Genomic DNA, 20,108 nt, shown 5'->3' with positions numbered 1-20,108 from the left:
GGGAGGAGAATCGGACGTGACCTGCCAGAAGCATTGTTGTACAGCACGTGGATGGAATCTGGAGTGCACAGTCTGCTGATGTATTGGTTGCATCAAAATGCAGGTATAGTTATCCCTCAGAATACTCTCTGGTAACTTTCTGACCACAGATGTTAGACTCACTGGCGTAGTTCCCAGGCTTTTCCCTGCATTTCTTCTTAAATAGAGGTACAACATTTCCCACCCTCCAACCTACTGACACCTGACCTGCTTGTAAAGATGACTCTACAAATGTTTGAAAGTCTCCCACTTGCCAAGTAACCAATTCCTGCTAACCATCTCACTGAACCTCCCTGGTTGGCGTTTACAGTTGAGGTTCCCCTTGTGTGCATGATTGAAATCCAAGCCTTGTAAATCACCTGGCCAGCTTTGACGTGCATATAGTCTATCCATAGCATTAAGTCTTTACAGCCTTAAATCATACATTGTGTTCATTGCAATCGGGGTGTGGTTGTATGTGTTTAATGTGAAGCAGCTCAGACACGGCATAAATCTTTGCAAAATACCCAGCTGCTTCTCCTCCATGAAGATAATGCTATTCCCACACAGTGTGGCCCTGGACAGGGAACTAGGTGCCTGGGACAGGGACAAGTCTTGAAGTTGCTTCACCAACAGGTACATTTGAGATTTGATTGTTGGTGCAATGCTCCACAGAACCTGAGGCTGGGAAAAGTTTCAGGATGTTGTGGACATTTTCAGGAGGTAAACGCATTGGGGAAACTCGAAGGCCATCTGTTGTGCTGTCACCGGGCCTTCAGCAGGCCAGAAGCAGGAGGAGGGAGGCATGCCAAGGCTTCCCTGGCTCAGGAGGTCACTGGAGCAAAGGTCTCCCTTTGGCGGGTCTGGCTACCATGAGTCTCTGACATCCATGCTGCCATATTCAAGGGCAGAGGCTGCCTAGGTTGGTGTGCTACCTGCATGGTGTCTCCTGTAGCCAGGGCCCCAGTAAATGCCTGTTGCTGTAGAGCTGTGGGCCACATTCATCCTGATCTCTCATCCTCCAGTCCAGTCATCTGCTGCTTCAGCAAAGGCCACCTCTCCTTGCTTTGTGAAGCTTTCCCGGCACTTGCACATCTCAAGTCATGTTGAGCCCACCATCCCCACAGCTCCTGATATGGAAGAATTCACGATCTCATTGGGCAAGAGGTTGCTTGGTCTCACCACACACCCCAACATTGGCAAAGATACTGGGCTCTGAGTGTCCTCCACTAGAAGAGATCAGGAACCTAGTGTCAAAACAACCTGGTCCCCAAAGACCAAAGACCAAAGAGCTGATTGTTGACCTTAGGAAGCGAGGAGGTGAACACAACAGATGCCCGACAGAGTATTTTGATGGGATTCATCTCAGCTTGGTAATGAGGACTGCTCTGCTCCTGGTCACTTGGAACTGCAGAGAGGAGTGAACACAGTGAGGGGCAGGGATGGGAAACAGGGATCTATCTGGATGGTATATAGCAGGTGAGGGTGGGGATATGGGGTGTAGGGTGTCAGGAGGGGGGTTAGATCTGGGCAGACTTCCATCCCCAGGCTCTCTGAAACACAACTGTGCACTGGGTATCTGGCAGGAAGCGTCTGTGGCTCTTGCACTGACCTGTGCTCTGCATGGAGGTTGGGTGGAGAGACCTGCCGGAGACAGGTGTATGTTGAAGTGGACATCAGTGTCTGTTCATGAGATGACTGTGTGTCTCTGCTGGATGAGTGGCCCATGTAGGTGTGAGATTGTCAGGGCTGCCACATGAGGTGGTTACTACCCCACAGATGCTGCCCACAGGTGCAGTGCAATACCAGTGGCACAGGTTCGCAATGGCAGAGTTGCAGTCTTACAGCGCCAGTGACCCAGCTTCGCTGCTGACTACGGGTGCTGTCGGCATGGAATTCGCTTGTTCATCCTGTGACCGCGTGGGTTCTCCCCGGGTGCTCTGGTTTCCTCCCACTTTGTGGGTCAATTAGCTTCTGTAAATTCCCCATAGAGTATAGTCAAGTCAAGTCAAGTCAAGTCCATTTTATCTGTGTAGCACATTTTAAAATAACCCACGTTGACCAAAGTGCTGTACATCAGTTCAGGTACTAAGAAACGAACATACAATGGCATACAAACATAACAGCACATACATAAACAGTTCACAGCACCCCCTCGGAGGGCCTCAAACGCTAGGGAGTAGAAATAGGTTTTGAGCCTGGACTTAAAGGAGTCAATGGAGGGGGCAGTTCTGATGGGGAGAGGGATGCTGTTCCATAGTCTAGGAGCTGCAACCGCAAAAACACGATCACCCCTGAGCTTAAGCCTAGACCGCGGGATAGTCAGTAGCCCCAAGTCGGCCGACCTGAGGGACCTGGAGATAGAGTGGTGGGTTAGAAGATTTTTGATATGGGGGGGGGGGGGGGGAGCAAGGATAGAACTAGTGACAGGGGTGATTGTTGGTCGGCGTGGACTCAGTGGGCCAAAGGGCCTGTTTCCACACTGTATCTCTCAACCAAACTGAACTCCCAAATGCCATTATTGCCCACCCACACAATGGTTGGATTACCAGTCCCTGCCTTTTTGACAGATCCAGGCATGATGAGGGTTCACATTGGTTGCACCACTGCAGAAATCCTGTTTACCAAGTATCAATGGCCGATCGAGATATGACACCAGATTAATGTGGGATTAGTGTAATTGGGTGATTAATGGCCGATGTGGACTCGATGGATTGAAGGGCCTGTTTCCATGTTTTATACGGTCACGAGGACAAAATGTGCGTCGTCCGGTGACTTGAGGCTCAATCTCACGGCCAGCTTCAGTCGGCCTGTCCCACAGTGTGTGCTCTGATTCAAGCTGCACGTGTTGCTCTGAGGAAGCACTGGCGATTTCCCTGCTGGGCTATGTGCATCTACAAGGCTTTGTCTCCTGGTTTGTCCCTTTATGCTTCCCCTCCTGGCCAGTGTACCATGATCCTGCAGGTGACTGAAACACCATGCCCTGGTTGCCATTTGTTTGAACGATCTGCTCACTGGCATCTGCATGTTGATCCATTTTATGCCCCCAGCAATGTGACCTTCCTCTCTCCACCCAGCCCTGGGTTGGGCAGAAACTGCTTCCCTCCGTCCACCTCTTCACCAAATATTAGTATCTAAACCCGCTTTTGAACTGGTGAATTAGACCTTAATTTTTACAATTTACGCAAGGAGATATCCTGGACTTCAGTGCATTGGCAGTAAAACCCTGTGTTGCAAATAACTGGGTGAACAAATCATTTATGGCAATTTTGGGAACAAATCTAATAACCCCAACTCACTGAGGCTCAGAACATATCCTATTTATACCACATGTTACAGATATCTACATACAATCCGATCTGGTTCACAGATCATCTATGGTCTGGAAATTTGTTCTTTATTTTGCAACTTTGAGTCCAGTTGAAAGATAATGAAACTTTGAGCTTTTCCCGTTTGGAAAATGATGGGGTTTGGAATTGAAGTGCATGTATAGACTTGAGAGTTGTCATGGTGGCACGCTGGTAGTGCTGCTGCCTTGCAGAACCTGGGACCCCCAGGTTCGATCCTGACCTCGGGTACTGCCTGTGTGGAGTTTGCATGCTCTCCCAGGTGCGTTTCCTCCAGGCATTCCGGTTTCCTCCCACATCTCAAGGGCATACATGCCAGGGTGTTTATTGGCCACTGTAAATTGCCCCGAATGAACCATGGAAAGATGAAGGGTACGTGAGACGGAGGGAATAGGATGGACGGGATTGCTCTGCTGGGGGCTGGCAAGGAGACAATGGGTTGAATGGCCTCCTCCACTGTAACGAGTAAGTATAACTCCAGTATAGTGCCCCCAGTGGTGAAGGTTAACTCCCAGGTGGCCAACACTTGACAATAAGGAAAGTCAAAGTTAAAAATGGACATTCGGGTGAATCCTTTCCATATTTTATTTGAAAAGCAAGATTATAAATCTCAAAGAGTTGGTGATACGATCAGTTTCTGGATATATATCCATATGGAGATAAGTGATTCCCAGTGTGAGTGGACTTCCTAGATCTTCAGAAACATTCTGTGATCCATAGATACTTTGCTCTGATTTCTAAGTGTGGTATAAATATACTTCAAAAGTATAAAAGGCTTTGTTCTTCACAAAAGGGTTGACTTGCCATTGGGTAACAACCTCAGCCGATGCAGGAACTCTTCACGCTTTGCTCTGCCTTCTTTCAGTAACCAGAGGCTGGGCTTCAGAGACAGGATGAAGATGAACAGCCCGGCCCTTCAGAGTGTGCGGAACAAGCAGGCATCTGCACCGAGCATTCAGCGCTGCCCCAGCACCGAGAACACAGCGCAAGCCAGTCCCACCAAGGTGCAGAAGAGCTGGAGCTTCAATGACAGGACACGGTTCCGGGCCTCGCTCCGTCTCAAGCCCAGAGCCACCGTGGAAAGTAAGGAGCAAGGTCCTGCAGCTCACAGCTCAACAGTGGCGCAGCACGGGGGCGCAGCGGGTAGAGCTGCTGCTTCACAGCACCAGAGACCCGGGTTCAATCCTGCCCTCGGGTGCTGTCTGTGTGGAGTTTGCATGTTCTCCCTGTGACTGCGTGGGTTTCCTCAGGATGCTCCGGTTTCCTCCTGCATCCCAAAGACATGCGGGTTTATAAACTAATTGGGCGCTGTAAATAGCCCCTAGTGTTAATGGAGTGATGCGTTACACACTCCCAATGTTACACACTACTCCCAGTGTTACACACTACTCCCAGTGGTACACACAACCCGTGTTACACACTACTCCCAGTGGTACACACGGCTCCTAATGTTATACACAACCCCAGTGTTACACACAACCCCAGTGTTACACACAACCCCAGTGTTACACACTACTCCCAGTGGTACACACAATCCCAGTGTTCCACACAATCCCAGTGTTACACACAACCCCAGTGTTACACACAATCCCAGTGGTACACACGGCTCCTAATGTTATACACAACCCCAGTGTTACACACAACCCCAGTGTTACACACAATCCCAGTGGTACACACGGCTCCTAATGTTATACACAACCCCAGTGTTACACACAATCCCAGTGTTACACACAATCCCAGTGTTACACACAACCCCAGTGTTACACACAATCCCAGTGGTACACACGGCTCCTAATGTTATACACAACCCCAGTGTTACACACAACCCCAGTGTTACACACAATCCCAGTGGTACACACGGCTCCTAATGTTATACACAACCCCAGTGTTACACACAACCCCAGTGTTACACACAATCCCAGTGGTACACACGGCTCCTAATGTTATACACAACCCCAGTGTTACACACAACTCCCACCGTGACACAATTGCAGGAGTGGATTGTAACCGTGTAGCACTGGGGACATCACAAGTTGCACAGCCTCTGTGACGTGTGGGTGGGGTGTGGACCCGTTGCCATGACTGCCCTAGTCCAGTACGTTGAGATGTGATGACCATATCCTTGCTTTTCCCTCCAGCGGAGAACGTGGGAGATGACAGCTATGACGAGAAGGCCTTTCACTGTGACATCAGCATGGAGGATGCCAAGCCCATTGTGAAGACCCTTATCCGGGCCATCAGGTTAGTTCTGCTCTGTGAGATGGGTCTCGAAGGAAACCGCTGTGTTTCCATAAGCATGAAGTTATCCTAATCAAAGAAAAGTCTGGGTATTGGGTAACTACTGGCATTCGGGTAGTGTTTAAGAGGATTTTAGAAAGGCACATGGATATGGAGAGAATGGAAGTATATGAATTATGTGCAGGCAGAGGAGATTAGTTTACCTTGGCAACATGTTCGGCACAGACATTATGGGCCGAAGGGCCTGTTGTGCTGTACTGGCTTGTGACATGCTGAGTTAGCCTTGTGAAGTGGAGTTATAAAGTCATACAGTACAAAAGGCCCTTCGGCCCACTAAATATATGCCAGCTAACATCCACCTAGTTACAGTAATTCCATTTCATTCTCCCTACATTCCCATCTAGAGTCTACCACTCCCTGCACACTCAGGGCATCATCTGAAGAAGGGTCTCGACACAAAACATCACCTATTCCTTCTCTCCAGAGATGCTGCCTGTCCCGCTGAGTTACTCCAGCCCTTTGTGTTATCTACAGAGGCCATCTAACATATCAACCCACATGTCATTGGGATGTGGGAGAAAACCGGAGCACTCTGAGGAAACTCACATGGCCACAGTGAGAATATGAAAACTCCACACAGGCAGCACCCGAGGTCAGGATCGAACCTGGGTCTCTTGTGCTGTGAGGGAGCAGCTCTACCAGCTGCGCCACTCTACCGCCCATTTATGGAGTACAAGGTGCTCAGAGATCTCTGGCGCCTTGTCAAGACAGGGGGTAAAGACACAGAGGGGAATGGCTGGTGAAAATGAAACTGTTCTGCAGAAGGAAACTGGATCCAGCTGCAAACATCAGCCAGACTCTCCCTGAGCCAGAAACACAGGGTGATATTCTGCTCCACACTGCCCTCTGGTGGCCCTGTACGTCCAGCTGAGCTCCAATGTGTGGACGGACGGGGCAGTGAGCTGGGTCTAAACCTCGGGTCACTGGAGGTCTTTGTCAGTTCAACCCCTGCAGGGGGCTTTGCAAATGTTTCTGAATGTCACCTTGAGACGTTTAAAACAGCAGAAAAATACTAAAATAATTGATAGACACAAAAAGCTGGAGTCAGACAGCATCTCCGGAGAAAAGGAATAGGTGATGTTTCGGGTCGAGACCCTTCTTCAGGTTGAGAGTCAGGGGAAAGGGAAAGGTGAGATATAGACGGTGATGAGGAGAGATATAGAACAAATGAATGAAAGACATGCAAAAGTGTAATGATGATACAGTCCATTGTTGGCTGTGGGCTTGGTGAAAACGAGTTACAGACAATGAAACTCACCAGTTGTATCACATTGATACATTTAACACAAGATACAAAGTACAGTTAACTAATCGAAGTAGTATTGCTGTTGGTTTATTACTGTTACCTGCACCAAGATACAGTGTATAGCTTTTGATATCATGCTGTCCAGTTACACCAGATCATACTTTGCATGAGTACAATTAAGCCTTACGCAAGTACAACAGGTAGTGCAAAGAGAAAAATACCCCAGTGCGTAAAATAATTTTACAGCATAGCACAGTAATAGTTACCGTTACAGGGGAAAAGTCCAGCATCTGCAATGAAGGGAGGTTGGAAGATTGGGGCGACCCCTAATTTGTGGGAGGACCATTCATTAGTCTGATAACAGAGGGGCAGAGGTTGCTCATGAGTCTAGTTGTACCTGTCTTCAAGCTTTTGTATCTCTCGCCTGATGGGAAATGAGAGAAGAGGGAATGACTGGGTGAAAATGGTTATGTTGGCTGTTTTTCTGAGACAGCATGAAGTGCAGATGGAGTCAATAATGGGGAGTCTGGTCTGTATGACGGACTGGGCTACATCCACAACTGTACAAGTCCTTGCAGTCTTGGGCAGAGCTGCTCCCAAACCAAGCTGTGATGCCACCCGACAGGACGGTTTCTATGATGAGGCTAGCCTGAGCTGTGAGCTCTCTATCCCCTTTCTCTACTCTGTCTCATCACTGGTCAAGATATATAAATTAAAATTAAATGAAGAAATATTTACCTACATTTCTCTTTTCCACAAGGTGCTGTACTCCGAGTGTTCGGGTGACACAGTGGCCTCAGGACTCTATGGGCTCTGTGCTGATTTTGGGGCAGAGGAAAAGGATGGTTCTGACCTCCTGAATATTCTTTTAGATTGATTGTTTGAAAGACACAGCATGGAAACAGGCCCTTTGTCCCACCAAGTCCACGCCGACCATCGATCACCCGTTCATACTAGTTCTATGTTTTCCCACTTTCCCATTCCCTACACACCGGGGACAATAGACAATAGACAATAGGTGCAGGAGGAGGCCATTCGGCCCTTCGGCCATTCAATGTGATCATGGCTGATCATTCTCAATCAGTACCCCGTTCCTGCCTTCTCCCCATACCCCCTGACTCCGCTATCCTTAAGAGCTCTATCTAGCTCTCTCGTGAATGCATTCAGAGAATTGGCCTCCACTGCCTTCTGAGGCAGAGAATTCCACAGATTCACAACTCTCTGACTGAAAAAGTTTTTCCTCATCTCAGTTCTAAATGGCCTACCTCATATTCTTAAACTGTGGGCCCTTGTTCTGGACTCCCCCAACATTGGGAACATGTTTCCTGCCTCTAACGTGTCCAACCCCTTAATAATCTTATACGTTTCGACAAGATCTCCTCTCATCCTTCTTGATGAGATGTACAGAGGGTCAATTAACTTACGTCTTTCGGATGTGGGAGGAAACCGGAGGAAACCCACGTGGGGAGAATGTGCAAACTCCACACGGACAGCAACTGTAGTCAGGATCAAACCAGTGTCTCTGGCACTGTAAGGTAGCAACTCTACCGCTACTCTACTGTGACGCCCTTGCCTCTTCCAGAACATTCCAAAGCACTTCAGACACGCGAAGGGCATTTAGGGAGATATCAGCAGACAAGGCAGAGAAGGGTGGAGTCCTAATGTGGGCAAATGGGATTTGTAAAAGGGACAGGATGGGTGTGGTGGGCCGAAGGGCCTGCTTCTGTCCCATATAAACTCTATGCTTCACAACTAAAGTACACCTCATTATGGCTGCTGTTGTAAGAAGTGCAGCAGCCGATTCCTCAGCAGAATAAACAGCAGAGTGATCATGAGCCCATGACTTGTGCTGGAAATGTTGATGAAGGCAAGGCAGGAACAGGACACAGTGAGGAGGGAGGGAGGGGGAACTTCCTCGCCTCTAGAAGCAATGCTGGAGGGTGGGGGGAGGGGAGGAGGGGAGGAGGGGATGGGGGTGCACTTACATCCAGCCGAGAGACTAGGACTGGGCAGGTTTTCCAGAATCTAACGCTCACGGAAGCGCTGTGGAGCCGGGAGTTAAAGAGGATGTCAGAGTGCCACACTTCCTGACTCCACTCAGGATGTCCCTGCAATCCAGGCCAAGTTATTTGAGGTGTTTATCAAATAATGCTGGAACCAGATACAATGATTATGCTTAAAAGGCATTAGACATATATTAAAATAGAGAAGGCCTAAAAGGATATAGACCAAGAGTAGGCAAATGGGATTAATGCAGATGAGGCAAAGGGCTGGCAGGAATGCGGTTGGCCGAAGGGCCTGTTTCTTTGTTGTACGCCTATGACTTTATGGTTTCACTCACTGACTTGTATCTGCTGCCACTTTATTTTCTGAAATACATGGTACGAACCTTTCCAGATAATTCACTAAACCTAGAAATCTCCTCGTATCTTTCAGGATGTTATCAATTATGATACTTCCATATAGTCCGATTGAATAGATTGATCAATGTATTACCAATGATCTTCGCTCAGCAAACTCAAATGGAGACTTATCTTTACCAAAATCAGCCTCAGTCATGCTAACCGAAGGTATTTATTTCACAAAATGCTGGAGTAACTCAGCAGGTCAGGCAGCATCTCAGGAGAGAAGGAATGGGTGATGTTTCGTGTCGAGACGCTTCTTCAGACTGATCAGTCATGCTAACGATCAGCCAGAGAACTCTTCAGCCCGTGAGAGAATGAATGGACAAGCCTCCTCTGAGGCCGGCCCTGTTATCCTTCAGTTACTGTTCATGGCTTATTGCTGTGTCCCCACATTGTAGCAGTGATGGTGTTTCAGACATACTTTGCTAGCAGCCATCTGCTTTGTTGGAGGCAGATGTGATTTGAATCAGTGTGCGAACCAGCGCTGTGCTTCCGAAACTCGCTGCACAGCTCTATGTTCAGTTCTACGTTAAGAGTAGTTATAGTGACTTTAGTCAAGTTTTCAATGAGAATATAAACTGCAAATAAAAAGAGCAGTGAGCAGTGTAAACGTTATCAGAACACACCTAGAATATTTGCGACTTTCAGGCAAGAAAAGATTGTTGGTGGAGCAAATTGAAATAAAATATATTTGGTTTATCTTCGTGCTGATGAGCTTTGGGATAAATCTCTAGGTCAGGTTCCGTTCAAGGTGACATCCCCACAAGGGCTTCCCTTGTTCATCAACCTGTCGCAGCTTGCAAGTCTTAAATCACGTCGCAGTGAAGCTCTGATAACCGTGAGCACAGACTGAGCGGGATGCGTGGTGTGGCTGGAACAGGGGTCGAGATCCGGAACACCAGGGGTCAGGAATGTGAGTAGATTTGCAGGTGGAAGCAAAGTGCAAAATACTTGTTTACGTCCTGCTCCCTACAAACCTACCAGATTCACTGCAACATGTGCAGTGTACAGAAGAAAGTAAAATTAAGGTATTAAAAGGTATTAAGGCATACAATAATCCGGAAAACCTTATTGCCAAGCATTGCCCAAAGTCCCAATGGTGCTGGATTATTGGAGTTTTACTGTGCAGCTGATATCCTATGATGCTGTGCAGGTTGATCATTGAAGTGGAGATACAAGGAACTGCAGATGCTGGATAATTGGAAGTGCTAATCTATCCATAAGGATTGGGTTCGCGTCTTGGGTGGTACGGTGGCGCAGCTGGTAGAGCTGTAGCCTCACAATGCCAGAGACCCGAGTTCAATCCTGACCTCGAGTGCGTTCAGTGTTGAGTTTGCATGTTCTCCTACTGGCCACGTGGGTTTTCTCCGGCCGCTGCAGTTTCCTCCCATTGCCAAAAGACGTGTGAGTTTGTAGGTTTATTGGCCTCTGTAAATTGTTCCTCATGTGCAGGGAGTGAATGAGAAAGTGGGGATAAAGTAGAACTAGTGAATGGTTGATCAAAGGTCAGCGTAAACTCGATGGGCTGAAGGGCCTATTTTCCATCTGTATCTCTGAACTAATACTAAACGATCAGGCTCTTGAGCACTACACAACATTCACCTCAACGATGAACTTCTAGGGACTGTTGCACTCAGGACTTTGGAATTTTTATTTGCATTAGTATCGTGATTATTAATTTACTGATTTTTGTTTTATTGTATAGTATCTGTGTATATTGTATTTACAGGCCTACAAGTAAGAATTTCATTGTTCCGTTGTTGGATCATATGACAGCTATATTCTCCCATCAATTAGCCCCATCTCCAGCAGTTTCTGCTGCTGTATAGGATGAGAAATGACTGAATGGGATCGTTGATAGTGGCAGCAGGAAGCAGAAGCAACATCAGAAAAATAATGCCATTCATAGAGTAAATGAACCTTTATGCAATGCAGTAGAACTTCCTTCTGATGCAAACAAGATTCTAAAAATTGAATTTATTAGGAACCCTGCCCAATTTTTATCCTTTTCTCAACGTTCGCAAAAATCAAATTCTTTGATCGTGATCACACTGCTGTTTGTCAAAGTGTCCTTTGAGCACATTGGATGCTGCTTCCTATATTATAACAATGATGACTAAAAACTCTGTTATCAGGCTTCTGAACAACCCTTCCATGAGCTAGTTTACTGTCCGATTAACCTCGACCCCATTGCAAACCTTGGACTTTGTCTAAGGAACTGATGCGCTACAATGCTGTATCTTTCCCTTTGCTCTACCCATAGTACATGAGTTTGGCTAAATTGTATTTATGTATGGTGTTATCCAATTTGTCTAGAGAGCATTTCATTGTACGTCAGTACACGTGACAATAGACAATAGACAATAGGTGCAGGAGTAGGCCATTCAGCCCTTCGAGCCAGCACCGCCATTCAATGCGATCATGGCTGATCACTCTCAATCAGTACCCCGTTCCTGCCTTCTCCCCATACCCCCTCACTCCGCTATCCTTAAGAGCTCTATCCAGCTCTCTCTTGAAAGCATCCAACGAACTGGCCTCCACTGCCTTCTGAGGCAGAGAATTCCACACCTTCACCACTCTCCGACTGAAATAGTTCTTCCTCATCTCCGTTCTAAATGGCCTAGCCCTTATTCTTAAACTGTGGCCCCTTGTTCTGGACTCCCCCAACATTGGGAACATGTTTCCTGCCTCTAATGTGTCCAATCCCCTAACTATCTTATATGTTTCAATAAGATCCCCCCTCATCCTTCTAAATTCCAGTGTATACAAGCCCAATCGCTCCAGCCTTTCAACATACGACAGTCCCGCCATTCCGGGAATTAACCTAGTGGCCATAATAATAAAGCTAAAGCTCAAACATATCCTTGACTTGGAGTGAATGGAGTGAATGGAAGTTATGGTCATGAAGAGCAGATTGTTGTTGCAGGCCGTTCCTTTTGTTAATTGCCTCAGGTAGGATGGGCAACAAGGTGCCGCATTCGCTATTGTGGCCACCCCACAGCCCCAGCGACCAGAGATTGACCCCGACCTCTGGAGCTCTCTCCCTGTGAGATTCCTCTGGGTGCACTGGATTTCTCCAACATCCCAAAGACATGCAGGTTGGCAGGTTCATTGGCTGCTGCAGATTACCTCAGCTCAAGGTGGGCGGCAGGAGATTCTGATGGACATGTGAGAGAGAATAGGTTATTGCTAAATAAATAGGATTGATGGGATTGTCTGAGAGGGTCGATGGGCCAAGTGACCTCTACTATGTCATACAATGTACATGCGATAGGCGATGTATAGGAATCCTGGTGCAATCTGGTTTCCTTTACTGAGCTTCTTTTCCAAATTACATGCAGGCTATGAGATCCTGATAAACCTGAACCTATATCTGCCCCTTTGCTCTATCTATTATACAAGTTTGGCTTGATTGTATTTATTATATTATTATATATTATTTCAATCTGATTTGATTGAATAACATGCAAAGCTTTTAGCTGTACCTTGGTACACGTGACAATAATAAACTTAAAGCCAAACATATGCCTGGCCCCTGTGCCTGACGTAACTGGTCACATTGCTGTACTTCAGGAATAAAGGGGTGAATGGTGCTATATACTTATTATACTTTCATGAGGGTGTGTAGATTTAAGATCATTACGATTTTGGCCGGAGACTCGGGTTCGATCCTGACTACGGGCGCCGTCTGTACGGAGTTTGTACGTTCTCCCCGTGACCTGCGTGGGTTTTCTCCGAGATCTTCGGTTTCCTCCCACACTCCAAAAGACTTGCAGGTATGTAGGTTAATTGGCTGGGCAAATGTAAAAATTGTCCCTAGTGGGTGTAGGATAGTGTTAATGTGCGGGGATCGCTGGGCGGCACGGACCCGGTGGACTGAAGGGCCTGTTTCTGCGCTGTATCTCTAAATCTAAAAATCTAAAAATTGTACGACAGATTATACCGTAAAACTATTTGCACAGCAGCTGGCTAGAACAATAGAATGTTTTACCACAAACATGTCAAATCAGTCAATAAATTCTTTAAATACCGAATTAGATAATAGCTTGGGAAAGACATATATTAACAGAAGACACAGAGTGCTGGAGTAACCCAACGGATCAGGCTGTATCTCGGGAGAACACGGATCGGCAGTTTTTGGGGTCGGGACCCATCTGTGGACTGGGATCCTGGCCCAACCTTTTGCTTACCCACGTTCTGCTTGACCCGTTGAGATACTCCAGCACTCTGTGTCTTCTTCAGTAGACCAGCATCCGCAGTTCTTTGTTTCTAGAATATGAACAGACCCGTAGAGTGAGCAGGTGTGGGCTGGGGTGGGATGCAAAGTTCTGACTGTCCACCTTATCGGTGCCTCTCATAACTTCATATACTTCTGTCTGGTCTCCTCTCAACCTCCAACATTCCAGAAAAAACAATCCAAGTTTGTCCATCCCTCTGCCTGTAGCTAATACCCTCTAATCCAGGCAGCATTCTGGTCAACCTAAAGTGATATCCAGAGGAATTATTCTTACTTATTTGGGGACAAAGCACCTATATGTTTTCTGTCTTAGTTTTATTCCCCCAATTATTGAATTGTTGATATTAAAGGGCCTGTCCCAGTTATGTGATTTTTAAGGCGACAAGTTACTTTTTTAGTGAAACTAGCACCTGGCTAAGAGATTACACCGTCTTCGGAAACATCGCGAAATTCCCACGCTTACCTGACTGTCAAACTGTCGCCTCCAATCTACCGGTCAAATGCCCTGACGGTAAATAAATTGGTTAAACAAAACTATCTTCTGGTATCTTCAAATGCCTTTTCTTCATTTAATATTACGTGCTTCTAAATGCATCTGCGACAACCTAGCAAACCTGGGGACAGCATGCGACAGTGCCCGCAATAGGCTACGATACCTGGCGACAAGCCAGCTGTCGCCGAGAAATATCTATCTGGAATTTTTTTCCGCGACGCGCTGAGATCCGCTACGATTCATTGAAGACTCCTCACGATCATGCCCGCGCGCGACACCCCGGCAAACGTTCAGCGACAGCCTAGTCGCCGGCAGTCGCCTTAAAATCACCTTAGTGGAACAGCCCTTAAATCACTCAACAAAACCACCGCACCACTATTGAGCCACCATGGGAGGACTTGCAGGAGTTAATAGTGTGTGACGTAGGACAAATATCTTCAGTGTTATCAGGGGCCAGTGTGCAACACTGCAAAGTGAACTTAGCTGATTAATACGGGTTCACGTTATATCAGAGAGAGGGAACAGAAAGAGATTCTGTTCTTTTTATAACTATTCTGTAAACTACAATTGCATTAAACAACCTGGAACCACTTATTTTATTGCTGTGGAGTTAATCATTCACTAAGATGAGTTACTTCATTTTAGTTTGGTGGGATGTCGTTAACTAATTATTACATTGGCACTCCAAAGGTCAGACGATATACTAGTTGCTGTAACACCGGTAACCTCAGATGCTAGAAATCGGAAACAAAAACAGAAAATGATGGAAACAGTCAGTACGTCAGGCAGCATCTAGAGACAGGTCAAAGACTAGAGGGCAAGGCTTTAAGGTGCGAGGAGCATGTTCAAAGGAGATGTGCGGGGCATGATTTTTACACTGAGGGTGGTGGGTGCCTGGAATGTGCTGCTGGGGGGGGGGGGGGGGGTGGATGATAGTAGCGTTTTAGGAGCCTTTTAGATCAGGACATGGATATGCAGGGAGTAGATGGATATGGATCACATGCAGGCAGAGGAGATTACTTTAACTTGGCATAATGTTCGGCACGGACACTGTGGGCCACAGGGCCTGTTCCACGCTGTAATGTTCCATGTTCTCTAACATTGGCTCCAGTATTGTGATTATGCATGAACCCAGAGCCATGTACCAAGCACTAATCCCTTTGCGACCGAGTAGCCCTAAAGCTTTTCCACACTTCTCCTCCAGGATTTTGAAATTTCTTGTAGCGAAGAGGAAATTTAAAGAAACCTTGCGGCCGTACGATGTTAAAGACGTGATTGAGCAATACTCTGCGGGGCACCTGGACATGCTGGGCAGGATCAAGAGCCTTCAGTGCAGGTCAGTCTGGGTCCGAGTCAACCTCTCTGGGCCCCTGGAACTGGTTGTGACATCTCGCACAGGTAGGTGCAGGAGTTAGTAAGGGATTGACTCAATGGAAGCCTTCTCCTTCAGACGTCAGTCCGAAGACGAGTCTCGGCCCGAAACGTCACCCACTCCTTCTCCCCAGAGATGCTGCCTGTCCCACTGAGTTACTCCAGCATTATGTGTCTCCCTTCTCCTTCCCCTTTCTCTTTGTTCTACCATACAAAGTCCCACAGAGAGATAGATGTCTGCCACAACTCGAGCTTCTTGAACACCTTGCATTTATAAAGCATATTAATGTAAAAAAAACTGCTCAGGGACAGTTTGGGAAAATAAGGAGACACATTCATGAGGAGATTTAAATCAAAAGATTAGAATTTGTAACTACAATAGCCTGTTTCGTCATATCCTCAATGCACTGCTCTGGAAACCAAAGTCATATATAATCCGTATTTCAAGTGACTTGGTTTGCCCAGTCTGTATGTTGGTCAAAGTTGTGTTTATTGTGTTGCCCTCGTTAGGCTTACCCCAAAGCTCCTGATTTGTACCGTGCCCTACACAGCAGCCACTGTTTTGTGGTCTTTGGACGACCATTAGCAGCATTTTCTGGCGGTGTTTCTTAACTGCACCCAAATCGATTTTATTTCTTGATCTTCTCAGCCTCGGTCCTTCCTCTGTCCTGTCTTTATCCACTTTTTATTATCAGGAGTTCCCCTCCTTCCGAATGTGAACATTCCTGGAATATTTCTCTCCCAACTCTGCTCACGTTTCAATGGCACCTCTGTAACGGCTACTGGGTTGGGTCCATTTACCATCACTTCATCATTTTGTTACAAATACCTGAGATTGTTACCGTTTTCCTTATTCTGACTCTAATTGGAGAGATACATATTTTTCACTCTCTGACCCTTCCCTATGGACTTTGAATATCATTACCCATTTTGCCATCACTATTTTGATATTACTCGCAATAACAACCCTCCATGCCCCACCATTAAGGTTAAAGTCTTATCGTCACCCAGTTTATCTCAATTCACTAGAACTCTGGTCCCAGTTTGACACCACCTCTTTCACCTCTGTTTCTCTCTCCACAGTTGCTGTTTTCACTGCTGATGCTTCCCACACTTACTCTTGCTCCCAGTGAATGAATCACGCTTCTCCCTGTCATTCATTCCTTCTGTGATCTCATTGATGCTCTGCCAGTCGATATCTCTTTCACCTCGAACTCCTTGGCTCCAAGCTTCCGAAATACATCCTAAACCATCCCACCTCCCAATTGTTGTGTGTGAAGGGTTTACATTGGTCAGCATGAACGTGATGGGCTGAATGGCCTTCTCAGTGCTGTATATGGCTCTCATGGATCCTTGCAACTCCTGGATCACCATTGGTATCAGTATAGGATGGACACAACACTATAAAATTGTCTGCAGGTTTCTGACCATTAATGTCAATGGATTTGCGCACTTCCAGTAGACCTCCAGCCCTTTGCCTGCTCCAGCAGTGGTAGGAGGTGCTGGGCAATTCCACACCATTCCTTCACTCTGACTTTGTGTTTCATGAATTCCTTTGAGAGAAAAGCAAGGAGCACAATTTTATCACAGCTGCTTTTGTTTTCAGTTGATGCTGGTTCGCACAAAAAGACACAAAGTGCTGGAGTAACTCAGCAGATCAGGCAACATCTCTGGGGAACATGGGTCGATGATATCATATCATATCATATCATATATATACAGCCGGAAACAGGCCTTTTCGGCCCACCAAGTCCGTGCCGCCCAGCGATCCCCGCACATTAACACTATCCTACACCCACTAGGGACAATTTTTACATTTACCCAGCCAATTTACCTACATGTTTCAGGTCGAGACCCTTCTTCAAACTGGAGAAGAGTCTGGAGAAGGCTCCTGAGCCAAAACGCTGCCTGCTCGTGTCCTCCATTGCTGCTGCCTGACCCGTGGAGTTACTCCAGCACTTTGTGTCTCTGCTTTTGTTTTCACCTGATGTTGATACTTTGTCTTCACAGAGTTGACCAAATCGTGGGGAAAGGTCAGGTACCACAGGATAAGAAGATGCGTGAGAAAGGAGAGAAGGTGTCAATGGAACTGGAGCCCTTCGATGAGTTCAGCATGATGGGCCGTGTGATCAAGGTGGAGAAGCAGGTACGGTTTTTGGGGAGGAATGTGAGATAGGACCTCTGAACGATTCCTTGCTGCCCTGGGATCTGGGGAGCAGCTACCCAGCAAAGGGGATAAACACACTTGTTCTAGGCAAGGACATCACAGTGGTTAGAACAATCAGACCCTCCTCACCTGTATCCATCCATCACTTGCCAGGCTTTGTTCCGCCAGAGAGAGAGGGGGAGAGGGGGAGAGGGGGAGAGGGGGAGAGGGGGAGAGGGGGGAGAGATCAAAGGTGCAGGATGGAATAGGTTGGGGTGATATGGGAATGATGGGAAGGCTTTGGTTCAGTGCATGGGAGGGGAGGACCAAGGTTGAAAGTTAATGATTTAGCAGGATCTCCCAGGAGTCTCCATTAATGGGCCACCCACAGATAAGGTGGTCCAGAGTGCTCATCATCTGACATCATCTCACACCATTATTGCTTGGAGTTTAGAGGTGATCTTATAAAATCATGATAAGCATTTATAGGGTGAATGCACACAGTCTTTTCCCCAGGGTTGGGGAATCTAGAACTAGAGGACATGGGTTTAAGGTGAGACGGGAAAGACTTAATAGAAATCTGAAGGCCGACTTTTTTTCCAAAGAGGGTGTTGAATGTATGCAACAAACGCCCAAGGGAAGTGGTTAAGGTGGACACTGAGGGTCGAAAGGCCTGTTCTGTACTCTTCTATGTTCTAATGCCAAACCAATTGGTTATTTTAAATCAGTGCTTGATGCCAACCAACAGAAGGCAGGGAGAATTATCGAATTACACCACAGATCACAATCATGTTTCACTGAGCAGCAGGGAAGGTCCATTGTTGCTTCACACTTTCTCAAAGAATGGCAGAAAACCTAATTACAATCACCACCTAACCTGGCACACTACTGATCACATCTTCATTTGCCATAAGACCACATTTTCATGGACGTCAAACTCTATATGTGTCTGGAGTTGTGCCTCCTGGTGGTCTTGCTTCATACTTGCTCTGTGTCTTTTCTCTTCACATTGCAGGTGCAGTCCATAGAACAAAAGCTGGACATGTTGTTGCTGATCTACAGCCAAAGCTTAAGCAAGGGTTCAACCACAGCATTGACTCTGGCTGCGATCAACATTCCTCTGATTGACCAGGACCTGACCTCTGACTATCATAGCCCAGTGGACACGACAGATATCTCCATGTCCACCCAGACATTGAACATATCTACCAACACAAATACCGAGGAAAGTCAATAGAAGGTCCAGATGACCTAGCCTCCTTTGTACGCTGCTGACATTAATTACATGGACTCGCACTTAGGAAGACACTTCAAAATTATTATTATTCATTTTTAATTTAATACCTTTTCTGTATCAGTCATCCACAATTGAAGAGCATCCCAGTACTTCCAAGAAATGCCTAACCTTCAAGGAATATCTTCTGAGACCTTGAGGACTATCACTGATATAAATGTCAAAACAGGCTGGGATACAGGAAGGAAACAACATTCATCAGCATAGCCCATGAACATCCACAACAGGGACCCGACATCCAGAGTACACTGCAGAAGGTGCTCAACGGTCAAAGACAACACTCTGGCAGAAATAATGGATAGGAATTCCAGAAGAAGGGGATGTCCTATTTACTACTATGAACATTCCAGTAAAACGGTTTATTATGTTCCTTGTGCCCTCTCGTGCAGATATCCCTGGGTTATAGCTTGCCCTTCTGCACGAGAGGGCTCGTGTGAAAGGCTAGGCGCACGCGAGACCAGTTGAAGCAGTATTGCAGAGGATTGAGACTGGGGTGGATCAGCCAGGTGTCTATAGCCTGTTGGAAACTGACCATCTATCAGTGGTCAGCCCCATCACATTGATTTCATTGGGCAGCATTCGAGAAAATGTGTATTTCGACAAAATGGGATTTTGAGGAAAGGGCAGGGAATTTTTTGTTTTTAAATCAGAGAACCTTCAGGTACAATCAAATCCTGAGTGAGACGGGTCTTACCTGGGCATCGAGGATGTAAGGTTGAGAGTCACTTCATATACAATGGCTGGAATTTTCCACTACTGTTTGTGTTCACTTGTCCTATTAAAGATGATGGGGGCTGGCAAATGCAAAAACACAAATCCCAGATTAATCCTCCCATGCACCACCTAGCAGTCCCTTATTTCTCAGTGAGTTCCAGGAGTCTTAGAAGATGCACAAAATGTCGTGTGTCTCCATTTTAAATGAAAAAATAGTAAACTCTAATAAGGATCCCAGTGACTATGTTCAAATATCCAGTATCTGCAAGGCAATATTGTCAGACCTCTTTCTCAGCCTGTATATATTTCAGTTAACAACTATATCATCACCCCATGGCTGATGTTCTAGCTAATTAGAAGTCCGGGTTTAAATATTTTCGCTGTGTTGTGATGGTCCATTAAATTACAGATTCATGGGTGGTCCAACTTCAGTACATCAGCATCATCTGAGTGTTGTCCGACACTCACAATCTGTCAATTTACTGCACGAGGAGAGAGGTAATAGAAGGCAGAGAGCAAAGACCAACCTTTCCATCAAT

At 46.5% G+C, this 20,108-nt stretch overlaps 1 protein-coding gene across 1 annotated transcript in view; it reads left to right on the top strand.

The window, feature by feature from the left end:
• Positions 1 to 19,514, top strand: part of kcnq4 (potassium voltage-gated channel subfamily Q member 4) — a 204,892-nt gene extending 185,378 nt beyond the window's left edge. Inside the window, exons 9-13 of the mRNA XM_078423268.1 lie at positions 4,238 to 4,448; positions 5,504 to 5,606; positions 15,249 to 15,380; positions 17,426 to 17,561; positions 18,577 to 19,514. Of these exons, the coding sequence (XP_078279394.1) occupies positions 4,238 to 4,448; positions 5,504 to 5,606; positions 15,249 to 15,380; positions 17,426 to 17,561; positions 18,577 to 18,798 (804 nt within the window). The 3' untranslated portion in view covers positions 18,799 to 19,514. The remainder of the gene's footprint in view (positions 1 to 4,237; positions 4,449 to 5,503; positions 5,607 to 15,248; positions 15,381 to 17,425; positions 17,562 to 18,576) is intronic.
• Positions 19,515 to 20,108: the final 594 nt, after the last annotated feature.

This window comes from Rhinoraja longicauda, chromosome 27, assembly GCF_053455715.1.
Source record: "Rhinoraja longicauda isolate Sanriku21f chromosome 27, sRhiLon1.1, whole genome shotgun sequence".
Lineage (NCBI taxonomy): Eukaryota > Metazoa > Chordata > Chondrichthyes > Rajiformes > Arhynchobatidae > Rhinoraja > Rhinoraja longicauda.
This window is presented reverse-complemented; position numbering and strand designations above follow the sequence as displayed.